A 20,922-nucleotide genomic window follows, 5' to 3' on the forward strand; every position below is an offset into this window, starting at 1 on the left:
TGCTGGCCCGCTTTGCTCTGGTTCGCTTGCGCCGCTGTCTGTTTATTATATATATATATATATATATATATATATATATATATATATATATATATATATATATATATATATATATCTGTGTGTGCGTGTGTGTTTCGCCGCGATTGTGGTTGTGCCCAGCTCCTTCCACTACTTGAACTTCTCGGTTTATAGTCTCTAATCTTTTTTTTTTTATGTTCACAACCTTCGCTGCGTGCGTGAACCTTTTCTCTCTCTCTTCCTCGGTTGCATTCCCGTATCTTCTTTTACTGCGCTGCACTTTACCCCAACCTTTCCTTCCCATCAACAAGAATCTCCTTCTCTCTCTCTCTCTTGTGTTTCTTCCGGTTTATTCTTCCCGTATTCCAACGTTCTGGCCATTTTGCGGCCGTCTCCGCTTGCATCCCCTTCTTCCGTTCCGTCGATAAACAGCAACATTCCGTTTCCCTTCGTTCTTTTCTGTACCTCGTTTTCCTTCCTCACGTGCGCGCGAGTCGCGTCGAACTTCCTTCGCTCTTTCGCTGGCTCAGTTTCTCCAAGTTCGGCGTCGGTTTGTTATGCGGCACACTTGAGCGGTTTGCGCGCTCGACCACTCGGCGTCTTCTACTATACGTGCTCTTTTGCTCTCGCCTGTTTTCGTGTGCGTGGCACTTGTATGCGCCATGCGCTACAACGCTCGGGAGCGCGCGTGTGCGGTTCCCCGTACAAGCTTCGTCGTATACGCTCTTGTTTTGTCTACATGCGCGCTGCTTAAGAAGCTTCAGCTTGGGGGCTCCTGTCTGAATACGCGAGAAAAAAATAAATCGTTTTTCTCGGCAACTACTGCACTAAATTTGATTACGCTTGTTTCATTTAAAAGGAAAATTTACAATCTAGTGACTGTTTGTAGTGAATTTCCGATCTGATCCGTCACATTTAATAAAAATTCTTAAAAATAGCAAATTTCCAGAAAACGAAACTATCACGTTTACAAATCTGTACCTCACCGCTGAACAATGATATCACAGTCCTGTGAATTGCATCTAATACAGCATCTAAAACGGGCGAAATTGATGTATTAAACAAGGATCTCAATATACCACTAATATGTGACTAGGACTTTTGCGAAACCCTTGTTTTGCAAAAAAGAAGGCGGCATAGGAGTTGAGCCCGAGCTAAAGCTTCTTAAGCTCTCGCTTATCTTTCTCTCTCTCTCTCTAGAGTGTATATATACACTCGCAAGAACGGCGAGCAGACGATGCAGAAACACAGGTCCAATGACGTAACACTGCTCCTCGCTGGGCTAGGTCGTGCATTCCTTCACGGGAGTGCGCGTTGAATGTGTTGGCAGTATTACTGGCGCAATAAACGCTGGGGGTAGGCTTCTTTCGCAGTGTTGCACGCATTTAGCGGAACAGAGTTGTTGCGATTGCTGATTCGGGCTTTACGAGGTCCGTTCCACTCGTCATCCCGCCGCGCTGCCTTTTCTTCTGCCGCCCAACCTCTCGATCCTAACGGTTCTTCTTATATTTTTCTTTTATAGTTGTGCCCTTTGTTTCTCTTCCTTGCACATTAGTTTCTTTTCTTTCTTTCTCAATTATTCTGCCGCAACGATCATGACATCGCCTCTACCGAGAGAACTGTGCTGAGGTTTCTAGATCTTTTTATTTATCTCTCTCTCTCTCTCTCTCTCTCTCTCTGATCGAAGCGCCGCGCACGGGTTTGATCTGCACGTTTCGGAGCATCTTTCGCGTCTCGTACGTAATTTGATTGCCTTGCGGTTTGATAGAACCACCCTGCTCTTCCTTAATGTTAGCCGTCGACTCGTTCTTGGGTAGTGTGTTTGTGTGTTAACGCGCACGCACGTGTTTATTATTGAAGTAGTGATGCTTCCGCCATTGTGATGCTGATCTTTCGATTCTATTTTGCGGGGCTAGGCAATGACATGTGCCTTTAATCATCGAGTGAGCGGGTGGTCAGCTTTAAGCGTACTTCATCTGCCGTGTGTCTTGGTTATGCAGTTTGTTTGCCGCGGCACTGTCTCGGCTACATTATCCCGTGATTAGCTCTCCGCGTTTTTTTTTTTCGCGTTATATTTGAGTCACTAATATTGATTGGTTAGAACGGTGGTTTCATTAGCTTTCACGTTTTGGAATTCCTTGTAAAATCGTTCGTTTACAACGTACTTTACAGCCGTGCGTTTCGTTATACCGAAATGGTATGTTAATCTGCGCTCGGTTACTTGCACGGAAAGACCGACAGTCTCCAGTTTTCTACAAAATTTCCGTGGTGGCAGGTGCACCGCCACGCGATCAGGGTCAGAAAGATGGGCTATTTGTAGCTCGCACATGTACTGGCTCGGTAAGCGAAAGTTCCTGTATACTATTTAGTTTTTTTTTTTTTTATTCGGCCATGTGGTTTCACAGTCTTGCCTGATCTGTCACACTGTCGGCAGTTGCTCTTCGTTGTGCACGCTCAGTGAGAGAGAGAGAGAGAGAGAGAGAGAGAATTAAAAAAAAAAGAAAATGTATCGTGAAGCCCACTTGTCACGGAGAAAACAGCGGTGCGCTTTGGAGGCACTGGCGGCTGCGCGACGCAGCCGGACGTTGCGCAGTTTGCTTTTTGCCGGGCCTGGCGGTCCAATTCGCAGCTGAAAGCAGCCAGCGTTAATCAAATAGTCGGCAAGATCACGATGAAATATATAGTAACGTCGCCAGTCGTACTGCTGCACTTGCGTTATAACAGGCTTAGATGACAGTGATTGATTGCGAGCACACCGCACGGTGCCTCGCGCTTCCGCGCTCGTTTTCGTACAGCGAAAACAGAACGACGGACGGACAAAAACACGCGAGCTCACGCAGCTGTGTCTAATATTTTGTCATGGCTAATCGTCGCTGATGCTATAAGCGCACAGTGTGGTTCACTGTTAAATGGAAGACGTCGATTATGCAAGCACTCCAGCATGCAAGTGCTGGCTCGGACAATGTAAGTGCACCGCACATGGTTGGCAATAACGCCTACAACCACGAGCCATGCATGCCGTGCGTTGCCAGCATTGCCATAGGAAAACAGGAGACGGGGAAAGGCAGGGAGGTTAACCAGGCGGACTTTCAATTGGCAGCCCTGCGCGGGTGAAACGGCATGAGGAATTGAAAGAGAGAGAGAGAGAGAGAGAGCAGAAGGAGAGAGAGCTCACGCGCACAGTAGCCGAGGCTGTCTGTAAGCGTCTACGCACGTCCGTTGTTTTCAAGAAAGCCGTTAAAATGCGTCTGACTTTCTCATCAATTGACGCGTTTCTGGTATGCGGTATGTAACCGAACTGCGCGCAGTGCAGTGGCAGATTGCTCAGGCCGTGCCATGTAGGTACTGGTTTGGCATGTTCGCGTAACCTACAGGCACAGATGGTAATCTGCCATTGCATTGCAAGGAGTGTGATTTGACACTTCAGGTTAGAAAAGTGTCATTTATTAGGAAAGCGAGGACCCAACAGGAAACATAAATTCTAGAAGCTTTCTGTATCAGAAAGCTGGGCTCTGACAAAATGTGTGAGTGTGCCGTCGTCGATCTTGATAAGCAAAAAGCTTAACATTTCAGAAATGAGGAATCATATGAGATTATTGCGTGTTATGACTATGACAACTGTTACGCATTTGCCGTGCCGTTCGGTCTGCTAAAGACAACCAACTCCGTCGTCATTGACCTTCCGTTTCGTTCTGTTTGCTGGCATTCCCGCTGCTCAGAGGTGAACACATCTATCACCGCCGGAGTGGTCGATTCGAGAAAAATGCGGCGTTGGTCTCCCTTGTTGCGAGAGGACGTTGTGCGCATGCTGACAAACTCCCGAGCAAACGTGCATTGACGTCGTTGTTTTCCTTTCCTTCTTCGCAGACATGGAGCAGAGCATCCAGCTGGAAGATGGCAGCGGCGGCCACTCGCCTAGCCGCCGGCGGTCGGCGGCCGTACTCTGCCAACACACGACAAGCTTTCGGCAGCACCAGCCGCAGCCGGAGCCTCAGCAGCCGAACAACAAGTCCGCGGACAGGCGGCGCGTGCTGCCACAGCAGCACCACCACCACCACCATCATCACCACCACCACCTCCAGACACAGCACCAGCCGCACCACCTCCACTCCGAGCCGCTCTCGGGACCCGCAGTTGTGACGGCGCTGCTCACGGCCACGAACGCGGCCGCTGGACGCCAGCAGCAGCAGCCTTGCTGTCACGCGGTTGCGCCCAGCGTCGTCATGGGCGGCAGCCCCGTGCTCTTGGACTCGGCGCTGCCCAGCGACAGCGACCCAAACCTGGAGCAGCACAGCTCCGAGGAAGAGCTCGAGGTCATCAACAACCGCGCCGGCTCGGCCGAGAAGCGCAAGTGGTCGCAGGCTAACCAGCGCCGCGCCCGAGGTGAGCTCGACTTTCTTTTCTTTTCCATTTTTTTCCCCTTAAAGTTTTTATTCGATTTGAAAAAAGCTGGTGAAACCACTGTGGTAGTTGGCGTGTTATCGGTGGTCTGTATGACGCTAGGAGCTGCAGTGTCGATAGAGCGCCAAGACTGAAACGATGAGCGGAGGTGTTATGGAGTTCCAAGGATGCCGTTGTTCATTTCCAATAGCGTCAATAATAGGTCGTGGTGTTAAAAACATTCGAGTTGACAATGGTGACACTGTAGTGGCGCTCGAAAACGTACTTTCGTACTGACTGTAGAACACTAGCCGTATTGTGCGCGAGAACAGCAGCATTTTCCAAAATGTACTTGTTATGGTTTTACCGGTTGCAATGAGTAGAATGTGGAGTGCAGGCACGTGCAGTGTATATAATAGAACGCATCCATGTACACAATTGACAGTTGCTGCTGGTAAGTTCAACAGACGGTCTCGACTGTTTGGTTTAATTTCAGACGCAGAAGGCTGCAAGACGTTGAGATCGTGATCTTGTTTAAACCGATACCGCTCGAACAAGCAACGCAGTAAAAAAACACTATGGTTCGTGGTTCAAAATCACCGTGTCTGCCACAGCGCAACGCAACGGTGATTAAATATTATCTGATTTTCTGTCATCACAGAGCCGTTTGCATCTGTGAAGGCTCCCTAGACTTTCCTCTATAAGAGTAGCGATGTACAGCGGGTTTAACCTTATTGTATTTCTATTTTCTATGCATCAGCGTTCGCTTCAATGTCTTTATCTCGCGTCGTGCCGTTATCTCGACGGCGGCATCTCCATTTGCGGTAACTCCTCTAACAGCGCTCTTGACAGGGTGCCGGTATTATATCGCTCCTCTCTCGTTACGCGGGACGTCGTTTGCCTATATCTTCTCTCTCTGTCGTGCTAATCACGTGCTTCCTTCTCGAGCTCGCCCTCGACGTCCTCGCACTCCTGTCTCGCAAATCATGCGCGTGAAGGTCTTTTCCGCAGTTTGGTCTGTGGGCTTCTCCGCGTTGCTGCAACCTTACACTGTTCGGCGGTGGAACGTCTAAAAGATGGCCGCTGTCAACTCGGCAGTCTGAGAGGTGGCCGCGTCGAGTTTTTTATGTTGCTGTTTTTTCTTGCTTCTTACGTCTTCTTTTCACTCACTTGACTTCTCGAAGCAAGAATTACTGACGCGTTATGCTAAGCATTTAAAGCCCCTACGTGGCCTTCCGGAATGGTTCCTTTCTTAGGGGACTATATCTGCGCTTGTACATATGGTATTTGTTGTCAATTTTACGTAAACGTGCTGCCAAGTGTTTCAGCTGTTTCATCCGTACGCCTCCTTAAGTTCATACCTTTGGCTGAATATTGCATGATATCTAACCACGAGTCTTTTTTATTTCGTTCTTTTTTTCTTTCGGCGGGGTGGTGGGGGGGGATGGGGGCTAAACGAATAGCTTTGGCCGATGTGCGAGGTACGTGAACCAGCGGGAACAGCAGCTTGCGGACGTAGTTTAGTATATTAGTACAGCCAGCGCGGATGTCGCTGTATTCCGAGTTTTTTCTCTATTGTGGCTATTTACGCTTATTTAGGCCTTTTAGTGTAGATCGACTAAACTCGTGTTGAAGATTGCTCATCTTCATTTCCGCTTGCTTGACCCGTTACTCCCTCGCGCTCTGAAAGCAGTCTGAAATATGGGTGCCTTACTGTTTTCTTTTTTTTCAGTACTTCCCCTTACCCCCTTTCCCCAACACAGGCTAACCAGCCGGTCTGAGAGCTGGCTAACCTCCCTGTCTTTCTGTCAATTCGGGCTTCCTTCCTTCCTAAGTGCTTTCCTCGCAAGGCACGCAGTTATTTAGGGCCAGCTAATCCCCTTATCAGCACTTGCGCTGGCGAGCAGTTTAATCAGAGAATACTTAACGTGGTCGGCCTGCAAAGCGGGTCGAAGAAGGCAGTTGGAAACGTAAGCTTGGTCACCTGCTCACGTATTGCTGACCTGGCTTCATGCAAGTCGATGCCTCTTGCCTTGAAGCACATGTGGGCCTTCCTCCCGCCTTTTTCGCAGCGAGGGAATCGGGCAAAGGCGTTGGCGTTTCTGAACACTTTTTTTTCCTTTCTTCCATGTGCTAATCAGGCCGTAGCTACGTCGGTCGTCCGGTGGCGGGAAAGTAAAGAATCCTTGAGCGAATACAAGCAAAGCAGAAAAGCTGCACATAGGCTCCTTGCGTCTTTTTTTGTTGTTGGTGGTGTTGGTTCGTTCGTTCCTTCGTTCTGGCAGAGACACCTGGCTTGCTACCAGCGACCGGAACTAGCGCACGCGATATGTAGGTGCATATGCGGGCACGTGCGCCGTAACACTTAACCCGAATGTTCAATCACGTGACCTTATTCGACAAGTATAGCTTGTGAAAAGAAGTAAATACGGAAAAAGAACAAATAAATTAAGAGTGGCGTAGGAACCTCAGCAATCCAGGCACACGTTTTCGCTCCAATAAAATTAGGATATCGGGTTCTTTAAAGGAGAGAGAGAGAGAGAGAGAGAGAGAGAGAGAGAGAAGTGGATGTACTATATTTCTGTCGCGTGCCACGGTGGCTATGCTATATTGAAGGCAGGAGAAATATGCAAAGGAGCATATGATCTATATTTGAACAATTATTGCTTCAGAATCCTCCGTAGAGCGTATTCATAGAATTGGCCAACGGCATACCAACAAATCACGCCCTGTAATTTTGAAACTGTTTGACCTTCGTAAGAAAGTTTCTGTCCTGGGAAACTGCTACAGATTAAAGGGAAAGAGCGCCTCGATCTCGGAAGACTTCTCGGCCGCCACTATAAGAGAATTTCGAAGATCTCTTTGGGATAGCACGATTGACATGAAGAAAGACGGAACAAAGGTAGAACTGGTCTACGATAAAATAAACATTGGCACTGAAGTGTATGTCTGGGACAGCGCTAAACGAGAAAGAAATGGGGTGAACCGGGGGGCCCGATTTTTATTGACCATATCATAAGAAGCCAACAAACATTGACACGAAGGACAACACAGGGGAAATTACTTGTACTTACTAAACGAAATAAAGAAATGATAAATTAATGGAAATGAAAGTGGATGCAAAAACAACTTGCCGCAGGTGGGGAACGACCCCACAACCTTCGCATTACGCGTGCGATTCTCTCCCAATTGAGCTACCGCGGCTCAATCGCCGCGGCAGCTCAACAAGTATTGCTGTTCTGTAATCCATAAAATTGCGGCATGTCGTCGAATTCAGCATGGTCGACTTATATTTCGGTTACGCCCTTTCTGATTTAATTCGACGGCCCAGTATTGTAGCGTGGCTGAATTCGAGGACACGACTGGAGTGGACAGTTGGCCCCTTGCCCGCTGCCATTGTCTCGTAGTACACGCACACGCTCCCTCTGATTAGGCCAAAACTAAAGACATGGTGAGACTTGAATGCCGAGAACACCAACCCAGGCCTTCCGTTCGGTGTGTATACTATACGCCGGCGCTTTGCAAGCGGCGGCATGGCGAGCCATTATAGACACCGCCGCTGCTGCCGTTTTGGAACACTTCCACGGCCGTGAAGACTCCTTCGACACGTCCGCTTCTGGCGTAAGGCCGTGTATATGCGTGCGCGGGTGTGCGTGCCTCGTACATGCGTGTGGTGTCTCAAAGAAGGGTCATCCTCCTCTCCCTCTTCCTATCGGTTTCGTGTATCGCATCTTTTCTTCGCTTGCCACCGCTGGATGTGCGTTTTCTTGACTTCCTGCTGGGACGCCGTGTTGTTCCTCCTTGTTCAAGCCTCTCTTCTTCCTTCGTTTTTTGCTTTCTTTCTTTTGCTTTTCCGTTCACCGTTTCTTCGTCGGTGAGCTAGTCGCGGAGGCTGGCGTCGCTGCAGATATACAAGTTTGCACGCTGCTTTTGTCGCCATCTCCCCCTTTCTCTCCGGGACTCACTCGGGCTCTCTCTAATCTCCTTGACGAGGCCCGTTCGATGATTGCAACGAGGTTCGTGCGTGTTTACCCTTCGATGACGCCCGCGTCGCCTAGTGCTGCTCGCGCGAACGCTTTGATGGCTTGGCGCGGGCGACTCATTAGAGCCCGGCGTTTCTCTCTTGACGAGTCTGGAAACTGCTGCTTCTCTGTGGTGCCGCTCGATTTTTAACGGCTGCGCCAGCCGGGGCCACGCGTATGGTATACGCCGTGTGTACAGCTCCATGCGAGACTTGCTTCTGCTGCTGAAGACCTTATACGGGGGGCGTGACCCGCCGCCTTTGCAAAAACGCTCCACATGTTCTGTTTCGTTTTCTTCCCTTCCAGACTATCTTGCGCGATAGCTTGGCTTCCGTCTTGACAGGTCTCTTGTCGGTATGTGTAGAAAACGTCTGTGTCTGAGTGGTACATGCGGCGGGTGACCGTGCCTGTCGCTGTCGGTGTTAGCCTTCATCATGAATAAATTGCGCGCTCACGCGAAATAAATGTCGGGTGTAAGTTCGGCGCTTGTCTTATGCACCGCCCTAAGTGAAGGGCAAGTCCGATGTGTAGCTTAGCAGGAACCGGTGCCAGTATATACTCAACGATGGGGCCGCATTGGCCCTAGATCGGGAAAGGTTGGCCCTGCGAAGAGACCCTCTTTTACTGTACTTGGAATGGGTGTCCCCTTTGTGTGCGGTGACCTTCGCCCCATAAATGTTTGTTTCTTCTATTGTTGTGAGTGTTGTGCAAATGGGTGGGCTCCAGGGCCTATCGGCTAAAAAGAGATTACCGCATATTGCGCGCTGCCGCGTGTTTGAGTGCACTTGCTGTACTTTTATTTTTCCTGGCAAGTCTCGTATTTATTTGCATTTGTTATACGTGCCTTTATGCGGCTCCTGTAGTGGCCTCCGGCACGAAGCATTCTATTCCAATGCACCTTTCCTGCAGCTCTGGTAAGGCACATCTGGGAGTAATGGAAGAGATCGGTCTTATTTCAATCCCGCTGGGGGTGCACTTGATACATTCCTCTCGTACTATACCCGTGGTGTTATGTACCGGCGAGCGCTCCCTTCATAAGGAAAGGCTATGTGCACCTTTAAAAGGAAGAGCTCGTTCCATGCTATACTTGTTGGTATCACATCTAGTTCCATTGTCCTATTGCTGGCGGACTGTCGACCACTGTAGTCCTTGAACTTCGTTCCATACTCGCAGCGAACTCTACGAAAAGGTTTATCTCACTGCTCCCGCTAGCGACCCAAAATAGTGTCCTATATGATTAGAAAATACGTGTATTCGTCCTGCGATTCAATGAAAAATTAAGCGGCACACTGTGATGCCGCAAAGTATGACGCAATTATTACATCGAAGGCGTCGCGGATATGCACCTGCCACCGAACGATTGGCGTGTCTCTGCGAACAGCGGCTGCAGCACACCGCATGTGCTCGCGACCAAAGCGTCGCCGAATATATCGGAAGCGCTTATGTGCGCAAACAATGCGTGGCGTAACATCGCATCCACACTGGGTATATTATCATCATGATCCTGTCTTTACCTTCACTGAGGGACGAAGGCTTCTCCTGGCGATTTCCGATTGCCCCTGTCTTGCGCTAGCTGATTCGAACTTGCGGCTACAGATTTCCTCATTTCATCACCGCACCTAATTTTCTGCCGTCCTCGACTGCGCTTCCCTTCCCGTGGCAACTTCTAACAGGCACATAGAGGGCTTGTTCTGTAGACGTCGTCGCAGCTGGAATGCAATCGCGCTGCGGAACTTGTGCACTGACTTCTATGGACACACGTACTTGCGTGTGTGCGTGCACGTGCGTGCGTGTGTAATCATAGCGTCCGCTGCGTTGCCTGCTCAGTGTGACATGCAGTAAAACTACAGTCAACTACATATGCTGCCAGCTAAGCAAGATGACGTGGGTATGCACTATACAAGTTGGCTCCTTCGGCCCACGTCGCGATGTCTAATATGTGCGCTTTCGAAAACTATCGCTCTGAAGCCCCTACAGCTCCGCGACGAGATAAGCGAGGCGCCCGAGTGGCCTGAAGAAGAGCATGCTACGTGAGAAGGCAGCGCGCGATACGGTCGTCTGAATTTCATGCGCCTTTGGTAGACCACGAGTGCTAAGCGCTGCAGCTCCTGCACGTTCTTTACTGCTCGTTATGAAAGCTCCACTGCTGCGTGCGGAGTGCGGACGACATTTCCACATCTACCGGTGTTTGGAAATTACAGCACAAATTCATTATGCGGTCGAGAGAAAAGACTATCACTTCATGGTCAATATTCGTATAATATCGCGAATTAGCCTTTCGGGGTCTGAAACGGGCAATAAGCTTAGCCTTCGCCCGCAACCTTGATAATATAGTGGGCTTCGTGGAGACGAAAGGGCACTTTGAATCAGTCGGGCCAGTCGATAAGGAGCCAAGGACCGATGTGAATGTGAACAAGTGTGTCTTCTTACCATTGTCTTAAGTAGCCAAAGTAGCATTATGAGATTCGAAAAAGCGAGGTTCAAGTGTTGGCCACGTTGCCAACCGCTCATCTGGCATAAGCCGCCAGGCTTTCGTTTGAACAAAATGAAATAAGAAAAAAAGAAAAAAAATATTGGAGTTTTACGTGCCATAATGATTGTATGATTGAGGCACGCCGTAGCGGAGGACTCTGGGCTTATTTTTACGACCCGGGGTTCTTTAACGCGCACCTAAATCTATGTACACGAGCCTTATTGTGTTTCGCCCCGATGCAAATGCTTCCGTGGCCGGGATCGTCCCCGTGAGAGCTCAGCAGCGCGACGCTGAAGCCACTGAGCTATCGTGACGAGCTACAAAATGAGCTAGACGGGCTCAAAACCGAATTGTAGCTTCAGCTAGTTTCGTACCTTGACCGTCGAACTGAGGTCATTTAGCAGAACGAGGATGTTGTCACAAATTGAGCCAGAGTTTCTTTTTTTTTCATACAAGAGTGGAAACATCTGGTTGTCTGTCAGCGTCGCTGTCAGTCCCTTTCGTATACGTGCTGTTCTTTTGCACTGTTTCTCCTCACGTAATGAACCAGCCATCCCAGAAATGCGTGCACTTCTGTAGGGTCGCATTCCTCCCCTGCTTCGATGCAGGGTGTTTCAGCTGTACTCGCGCCGTATATATAACACGCTTCGGCGCTGGGTGTTCCAGCAGAGCTAGTTATGTTTTGACACGTGGTCTCATTGCTTGTTATTTTGGGGCCCGGCTCGTGGCCGTTGTGCGTGTTTTTGAAAAACTGCTTCTCGCCAACCCCTGCCATCCGTTTCCTGCGTGTTTTAAGCGCCGTTAGCGTCGGCAAGCCAATGCTCGGAGCGTACCTCTAACTAGTGCCTCGTTTACTACAGATGCCCGCCGCGTGTTTCGAAAACTTGGCACCGAACGCTCTCCGCCATGCAGAGTCGGTGGGTTTCATGGTTGCGGGTGCCGGCGATGTCCAATCACTTAGAATGCATCGCAATTCTCCTATGCGCTTGCACACTCCACTCAAAGAAATATCGATTGTAATTAGAATGAGAACATTGCGCTGTAAAGAAGTGATGTTGATAATTTCTACTTTCACCCTTTTTGGACGGAGCGGCGACAGTCACCTAGCTTGCCTAGAAGTAGTAATCGGGTATTAGATGCATTTATTGCACCTCGCGTTTTTCCTATCTCTCCGTGATCTTCTCTCCGTTAAAACTTCTCTCTATATATCGTACTGTCGGTAGCGAGCGCCATTTCTCGACGGCTCCCCTGCACTATACGGGAACCGCCACTTGAATGGGGAACGCGCGACATGGCAAAAAAATTCTGCTAACACCACAGGGTAATTTTAACGTGCTGCAGTGGCACATACACACTCTGGTTCCAACTACAGGTACTGGAAAGGGCTCGTTCGATCGGAACTCTTCAGCAGTCGCAGGTTGAAGTGAGGGATGCAGGCTGGTGTCGCGAGAACAGTTTCAGCATTTCCTTATCGCGTATTGTTCGAAGCAACGTTGTGCGACAAGGTTATCGAGAAAGGAGTGAAAATCGGTATGTTTGAGCAGGGGAAGCACAGATAACAGTGCAGGCAAACTTGCATCGTACAGACTTGTTGACCCATGCAAAACCCATGCTCGGCAAATATCCGAGTTGGCTCGGCATGTGTACGGCGCGGCGTGTCCGTCCCTCGGTATACACCACGTGTCCCAAGTGCAGGCCGATACCATCGCAAAACGCCTGGACTGTTCCTTTGCTGTGAGCGTGGCACCAGTTGGTCTTTTCCTTCTTGTCCTCCGTGTTCCGCCACGAGCCGCGGACTCACTCCGATCTTATTCGAGAGGGCTGTGTTTTTGGTGCGGCCTCCTGCATGTGTACGTGCCGGGCGCTCTGCTCTCGTCATGTCTTCCTGCCCACTATACCTTGCCGCATGCTTTGCGCGTGGGTTCCGTTCGGGTTCCGGATTCCGTTACGAATCCGCGCACAAGGGACGCGCAGTGCGATTGTACGGCGCATTGCTTCCCTTTAGACCGGACCGATATCTCCGGCTTCTTTTTAAAGCGAAGCTGTGTAGGCGTAGCACCCGAATTCGCTGATCTGCTGATACAGGACCGCAATCGTAACGATTCGGCTTGTACGTAGCTTCATCTGTACGCTGCCCGTACAGATGTGCCGGCGACTGCGTCTGTTCTCTACGGAATTACGCCGCCGCCACAAATACACGACTTCAACCACACAATTCCTTTATTAAAGCGACGATCTATATGCCTCCTTTCCTGCGGTGTGGCGCTTGCGGTAGGTCAGGGTCTTGACCACCAAGGTGGCCTGGCCCTGGCCGAGATCGTGCAGTAGTAAACCAGGCTGATCCCGGAGATTGTGTGATGAAATGTGGGCACATCCCCGGAGTCAGTGTAATGCGCGGTCTCGTTAGTCGCGTGGTCGAAGTTTCGGCGCATTGCTTGTTCGCCGAGATATACTGCAAAACCCACTGAAGACGAACAGTTTGATACCCTGCTATAAAACGGTGTATAAAACGGTATAAGCCGATCTTCGGCTTCGCACGTCGTACTAGAAGTGGAGTCCGGCGCCACTACACTTGCAGTTACCCGGCCGTGGAAATGCACGCATTGCGGTCCGGGAACTGGAAAAACTTGGAATAAAGCAATACTTTGGATAAGGTGATTTTGTTGTAACGAATTCTGTCCTATCTTTTTTCGCTTGATGTTTGTTGCCGTGCCACTCGCCGGCGCACGCCTATACACTGCATGCATGCTGCGTCTGCGGTGTCCGTCTCAACGCCCTTGCGTTACGTGCTTCTCAGCGCGTGCCGACTAGGCTAGCGCGCGCACAAAAATAAAAACGAATAAAACGAAAAACAAAAACAAGGCGAACGAAGCGCCGCAGGCACGCGCCATGTTTTTCTTCCCTTGTTGCTTCCGCCGGTTGGTTCAGCCGCCCGCGGCTCCCGCGAAAGCGGATGTTTGCTAAAATCGGCCAGGTGCGCGCACTCTGGGGGAAGCCAAGCCAAGCATGCGCCTTTTGTGTGTGCGTGTGTGCGTGCTTCCGCCTACATGCTACGCCTATATGCACCATGCAGGAAAACTTTATTTTGCGAGCGTATAGGAAGCCACGCAACGTTTATATATGAACCATACATACCCTATCTGTATGACGCCGTCAAAATCTGGGACTGAGGGCACGCTCTCTTGTTGATTTTATTTTTTTCGTTTTTTCCTTCAAGTCTAACTATAGATCAGGCATAGTCAGCAGCGGCTGTTACAAGGCATGCGTAGGGTTAGGCTGTGGTAAAGTGCATCACATATGGGAATAATGGAGACGGAAGAAAAGGGGAGCAGCGCGCAGTATAGCGCAATAGGCTATGTAGCATATTATGTGGTTGAACACATGCGCCACGAAATATCTTCACCAGCGCTGCTGTTCGCGTATACGCATGCTGTAACGCATACAAATGTATGTAGTACAAATGAGTGTACTGCCTTCCGCACGGGCTTTCTATTGCGTATATCGCGTACCTATATAGTATAGAAGAAACTGGCTGACGCCACTTGACGCCTGCATTCGTACAGGTCTCCGTGCGAATGTACTGTCACGGGTATTCTACCTAGTGCAGAGTACAAATGTCAGGCTGATGCCACGCAAGGCCTCAGAATTTCCCGAATTGGAGATCGAAGGATTAGCGGGCTTCCACACTGAGATATTTACATATTTGAAGATATAGTGTTTCAACACGGCGACCCGTGTTCGTCAGGGCAAGTCCACTGACGAAGTTACGTTACCTTGTCGAAATGTTGGCCCAACTTGGGACATCTCCCGTTCGACAGCAATTGATCGCTTCAAGCCGTCTTCTTCGGACTTGAAACGTCGCGTCTTGCATTAGTTCTGACACCTAACGCTCTTGGTCACAGTTAAGTGCACATGCTGTACCAGTCATCATTATAATTTAAAGCGGTGTAGCATTTCATCATAGTGTTTGTGGAAAGCCATAGAACATCATCATGAATTCCTTACGAATGCTAACAACGATTTTGTATGTGGTATAAGCCGTGCTCTCGCATTTCATCGCGCGTGATATTTAATAGCCCCTGGAGTGAAAGTGTATTGGGGGGGCAGCGAGCACAAGGCAAATAACAGTCAGTATAGAGTTTGTTTTCTTGCCTCCTCGAACAGCTGGCTGCATACTATGCGGACGCCTCTCGCGGTTCATCGTCAGCTCTGGTTATTGGTTTTCGTTCGTGCTTCCTCGTTTCGTCAACGCCTACACTGCGCACACACTCCCGGGGAAAGCGGCCGAACCTGAGGATGCTGGGGCACGCGGAGGATGCCGCGAACAAGGCCGCGGCCTTTGCTTTTGTTTTCCTCCGGTGCCGTGCTTTTGTATCTTAGCAATCTGTGTGCACTTCTCTTCCCTACGTCTCCCTCTCCCGCCAAGCTGGTGTATTTTCCGTCTCCCGAGGAGTGAAAGAGGACTCGTTCTTCTCTGACCGAGCGGATGTTTGCGTTAGAAGCTCGCACGCAGCGTGCTGGTGGCGCCGCAGCGGTGCGCGTCGTTGACGTCGGCCTCTCGTTTGCGCTAGTTTGTTTACAGGCCGTCCTTTACAAATCGCTCGTAATGGCGACCTCTGCGCGGGTTATTAGCTGCTGGGCGCGCCACGCTGGCGCCTTCGGAGGCCTGCTGCGTCCGGGCACCTCTCGAAAACACGGCGGGACACTGGCTCTGTTCTTTGCACGAACGCGCGCTTGAGAGAAACAAAAACGGAAGCGCGTGTGTGTTATAAAAGAACAGCGTAGATATCTGACGAATACGAAAGTGCAGCCATAGAGCAAGGTGCAGCACTGTGTGCGTTTTGTTTGCGTCCCTCTCTGGCTCTCTCCGTCAGATTTCTGTGCCTTCCACACTAACGATGACGAACCAACAATTGAAACTCGAAACGTTGCGCAAATTAGTGTGTGTGTGCCTGCGTATGCGTCCGTGTGTGCGGCAAGGGAGATGGGGCCTCTTGCAAAAAAAAAAAAAGAATATAGTGCGAGTGATATTACTTGCAATACGCAATGCGAGCTTTTTCGCTAGCTGTGTTGGATGAGGCGCGGTACAGTGGCGCCATATAGCATGCACTTAGCGAGTGACGGATGCTGCATTTAAAAAAAAAAAGCTTTTATGCATGCTTCTCGTTTTTTTTTTCCTTGTCTTTTGTCTGCGGTTCACGCGTGACACATAATAGCCTTTCAGACAAGCTGACATGAACTAGAGCGAACACTATACAAAAGAAAAAAAAAAGAAGATGAAGACTTTTGGGGTGGGTCCCGTATCCTCGCGGACATGTGGCGGTCACGCGCGCAGTTGCGCATTAGCTTGCGGACGTGCGCCCATATCCTAATTATGCGACAACTTGTAAGAACTGGTTGCAAAAGATCGTACGACTTTTCGTTCTGCGCATCGGCATCTCGCCGGTTTTGCGAGCAAAGGTCAGGAGTGCGCCTCTCTACCGGAAAGACCGTAAATTCGCCGCTCTGAGCTTAGCGTAGACGGGTGTCCTCGCGGATTTGGATCGGTTGATTCGTGTGATTCACGCAATAGCAGCGCTAGGGCGCGCAGTGGATCGCCATTGCCCTGCATGTGTGCATATTTAGGTCCAGTCAGCCTTGTACAGCGTGGCTGTACGTCGCGAGCTGGTTCCGCCACTCTTTTCGTAGCTGGACATGGGAAAATTTTAGCGAAATGGCGAAACGGCGAAAAATTCTCACTTATTTCGCGACCCATAAACACGCAGCCTTGCTACTGAAGTGTGCAGGAAGGGCTCGTATGTTGTACTTCACACTTTCGTTTCGTGTTCGCGTGCTTCGGGCGCTTATTTCTTGAGCCACCTCCTTTAGTTTCCGCATTCCGAAAACTTCCGTAGCCAGGTGGGTGCGACGGGTGCCCCGAGAGAGTTGACAGTAAGTTAAGTAACGATAATGTATCAAATGCATGCTGTTGCGACGAACCATTGACAAAGCACAATCACAGAGGCAAGCCGCAGAGCAATAGCGAAGAGATTTAATTTCCGGTGCACAAAAAGCAATTCTAGCGCTGCGGATTTTTAAGTTCACCGCCCGTAGGGACAGTGAGGGTGGTGATTTGGGCAGGTTGATTGTTTATAGGGGGAATTACATAGTGGCGTACAATGACGCAAGGAGTGGCTAGAGGATACAGGAAGCTATTTGTGTGTCCTTTGTATCAAATGCGACCTTGTCTGCCAGCGCTAGCAGTAGTGACAGCATGGTCGCGTTGTGGGCGCAGTGTTTTCGTCTTCGCTCTTCTTCTTTCTTGCCCCTTCTACAACGTACGGTAGCAAACTGGTAAGATTGACCCCAGTAGATCCTTTTTTTTTTATTTGCTCTCTCTGTATGGCGTCTGTTGAATAAGCTAATTTTCGCTTATCACTATTTGTTGCAGGCCTACTTGGTTCACACATTAGATGGTGTAAAACACTTGGATCGACAGAAGCAAAGAGCCTCACTCGCAACTACGCGCTTTCGTGTCTTCACATAGTACCTCGTCTTTTACGCCATAACGAAGCCTCTCTGGCATGTTCAGTTCGATCTATGGTATATCTTCGTTGCAGTGACGCATACAACTGGCGCAGCGACAAGGTCTTTTGAAATATGCAACGCGGATAAATTACATCGTTAATAACTCTTCCATTTGTTACCTATTTATCGCGTGTGTGTGGCGAACCGTGCAACTCCAACGTGTCGCTGCTTTTTCTCTTCCCGCAGCGTCGCTACGCCGGAGCCGCTCGGACGGCGGCGGCGGCGACACGTCCTCGGACGAAGAGGAGTACGACGCGGCGACCGGCGCGACGCTAGCCGACGGCGTCTCCTCGCGGGCCATAGCGAATGGCGCCTGCCGACGCAACACCAGCGACGTCGAGGACGACGATGAAGACGATGACGAGGACGATGAGGAAGTGCGCGACCTGACGTGGAGCGGTCGCGGCGTCGGCGGAGGCACGGGCGGTGCCGGAGGCGTCGGCGAGGGCGTCGTGAACGGCGTTCATGGTTCGGCGTCGTCGGCCGCCTCCTCCGCGCGCTCGTCGTCCCAGCGGTCCTCGTCGTCGTCGTCGACCGCGGTGGTGCCCCCGACGCCCGTCGAGTTCCGCGCCTCGCCGCCGCTGCACGTGCACCGGCCGTACAACGGCTCCCCGCCGCCCAAGGTGTTCCACGCGGCGCCGGGCGTGGTTGGCGGCTTGTCGTCATCGTCCTCTTCTTCGACCACCTCGGTGTCGTCGTCCTCGTCCACGACGTCGTCCGGCCCCACGACGCTCACGCTGTCCGCGTCCGCGCACATCCCGGCCTTCGAGGTGTGCGCCGTGAGCCCGCGCAAGCGCCACCGGCAGGACCGGGGCGGCACGGCGTTCGGAGTCTTCTCGCTCGTCGACGGCGGACCCGTCCAGCGGCCGTGCCTGGACTTCGAGAAGATGCAGCAGGTCAGTGGCTTCCCTCACGCACGCCTGTCCTCGTCAAGACGGCACTGCTGCGCTGGTGTGGTTTTGTAGCATTGCGGGAGGTCGGGAATCGGGGATTCCCTGCTGTTCGCTTTGAGCAATTATAATTTTGCGCGTTGTTGCGTGCCCCAACATCCATCACCATGGATGTCTCGCCGGGCGAGTTTTGTTGTGCGAGAAGACGCTGTTGAATTAGGGAGACGGGTTGCTATAGGAGGCTGCAATAGTTTTGTTGTGTTGTTAACACCGTTGTAATGGCCGAGAGCCGAAGCATTGATTGATTGATCTCTCAGCACCACCTATCACAAGTGTGCTCGGTCGGAAGTGCGCTGGTGTGGAGGGTGGCTGTCAGATAAGACCTCTTTTTTAAGCCAGGCCACAGTGGTGCATCGAAACAAGTCAGCGTACCGTAGTGGTCAACCGGCGCGTAAAGGAGGGTAAAATAAAATTTTGGACCATTTCATGTGGCTGGACGGCGTCGTTCCATTTCTTACAAACTGTATCGCCTATCCCAATCACGCCACTAGCCCGGTCCCCCACGCACTAGTACCGTCGACTTGCGGTGTCACGCCTGTACTAGTAAAGAGTGGCGGCAAGTTGTTTTTTCGCCCATTTTCATTTCCATTAATTTATCATTTCTTCAATTCGATTATTAAGTAAAAGTAATTTTTCCTATGTTTTCGTTGATGTCTTTGTTGGATTCTTATGGTATCGTTTCCTCTTTCGTCACTCCCACCTTGCGCCTGGCTAAACAGCCCGCGGATCGTCACGCATTGCCCTCTCTCTCCTTTGCCTCAATAGGGAGTTTTAGAATAGGGGCCCCAATAGTTTGGGGCCCCAAAGAGCTTTGCGGGTGTCAGCATTGGGACACGTAGGAGTGAAGAGTTTTAGAATAGGGTTTTACGTTTGCGGATAGGGTCTTGCGCTGACAGCGCCACTACGGCGTCAAAGAAAAAACTATCAGAAATAATTAAATAAAATATACCATTTTATGAGAGGAATAATAATTTTGACTTGCGTGTATTCGCGTTTGATTACAATTTAGAGGTTATTCTGTAAGCAGCAAACAGTTAGTTGCGCTTAGTTTTGAGCAAACCAACTTTACTAGCCTTCACCAGCCAAGCTCAGCCATGTTAGGCCTACCAGCCATAAAATCCACAATCGAATTCAAAATCAGCGGCGTCTAATGAGTCAATCTTCATAACACACGCTAGTTGACAAAAAGCGATAACCGCAGTCACTTCTCCTAGCTTGCGAACTTCACGCGTTACCACGAATCGAACCCAGTTTTGTGCTAGGTTAGAGCCGTCGCTTCGATGGGTGCCGCCATGTTTGCCGACGCAAAACTTTTGGGGCCGCTATTTGGGCTCCCGCTAAATCGGTGAAATAGCGTTCCCAACGCAAAACCCAAACGCAGTTTGCGTCTTGCGCATGCGCAGTGGCTTCGACGCTATTTCTTTGGGGCCCCAAAACGTTTGGGGCCCCTATTCTAAAACTCCCTAATAGGGAGTTTTAGTTTAGGGGACGCAAGCGGCTTGCGTACGCAAGAACTAGGGGCGACGCTACTGCGCATGCGCAGACCCGGACGTAGCGGTCTGCGCATGCGCAGTGCCGTCGCCCCTAGTTCTTGCGTACGCAAGCCGCTTGCGTCCCCTAAACTAAAACTCTCTAATATGTGTACGCTCTCGTTCCCGGGTCACTGAATACAGAAGACCTCTGGTTTCCACACACTCCGTTGCTCAACGCCTGTTACCTCCCCGCATTATGCGCACCATAGACTCGCCGAAGCATAATATTACTGTCCCTGAAAGGGCGCACCGAAAGTGTTGCGCGCCCCATTGTAACGGCTCCTCTCTGTGGGCTCTGCGTTCGTGCTCTCGGGGTCCCCGCGAATGCGCGCGCGATCACGTGACGCAACGTTCCGCTTCAACGGCGTGTGCTCTCTCTTCTTGCTGTCGCTGCTCTGTATATTCACCGGGCCTCCATCGCGTGAACTCTATGGCACAGCGTCTAGCGTGCGCAGCGTAAGCAGCGCTGCTGTCATCTGCATTGCCATTGTGTTCCGTCACATATTTTTATGCCTATATTGTGGGACGACCTCCGGCTCGTGCCCGTGAACTGCGGAAATTTGGAGAGGTCTCTGAATGGAGGTATTCGTGGCTTACCTTCATGTGGTGTCTTTTTTTTTTTTTTTTTTTTGCACGGCTCAAAGCTTATCCGCCGCCCTGCACACGAATGATCGGTCGCCATGCCACCCCGCTGCACGGACGGGGCCTAGGCATCGGCTGACGGCATTATTACGGCGGGACACAGAGTTGCAAAACTAACTGCTTGTGTGAAGTTGAGTTCGAGAATATATGTATATCCATGTGGTTAAATGTTGCGCTTGTGTTCTGTTGTTGCTGGTGACATAAAGCCATAAGCGAGCTGCATCTGCTTTTCTTTATAGTCATATTCATTTATTTGCTTAGTATTTCATTGTTTTATTCCTTTCTGACTTAATAAAGTTTAAAACAAACGAATTAGGGCGCATCATTCCTAATACAGA

General features: G+C 50.4%; 1 protein-coding gene across 5 annotated transcripts in view; it reads left to right on the forward strand.

Annotated features, from left to right (window-relative positions):
* Reph (Regulator of eph expression) overlaps positions 1-20,922 on the forward strand; it is a 154,524-nt gene that overhangs the window by 73,070 nt on the left and 60,532 nt on the right. For all 5 annotated transcript variants that reach the window (XM_065449835.2, XM_065449836.2, XM_065449839.2 and 2 more), the window contains 2 exons: positions 3,886-4,401; positions 17,647-18,356. In XM_065449835.2, coding sequence (XP_065305907.2) covers positions 3,886-4,401; positions 17,647-18,356 — 1,226 coding nt within the window. The remainder of the gene's footprint in view (positions 1-3,885; positions 4,402-17,646; positions 18,357-20,922) is intronic.

The sequence above is a fragment of the Dermacentor albipictus genome, chromosome 7, assembly GCF_038994185.2.
Source record: "Dermacentor albipictus isolate Rhodes 1998 colony chromosome 7, USDA_Dalb.pri_finalv2, whole genome shotgun sequence".
NCBI lineage: Eukaryota > Metazoa > Arthropoda > Arachnida > Ixodida > Ixodidae > Dermacentor > Dermacentor albipictus.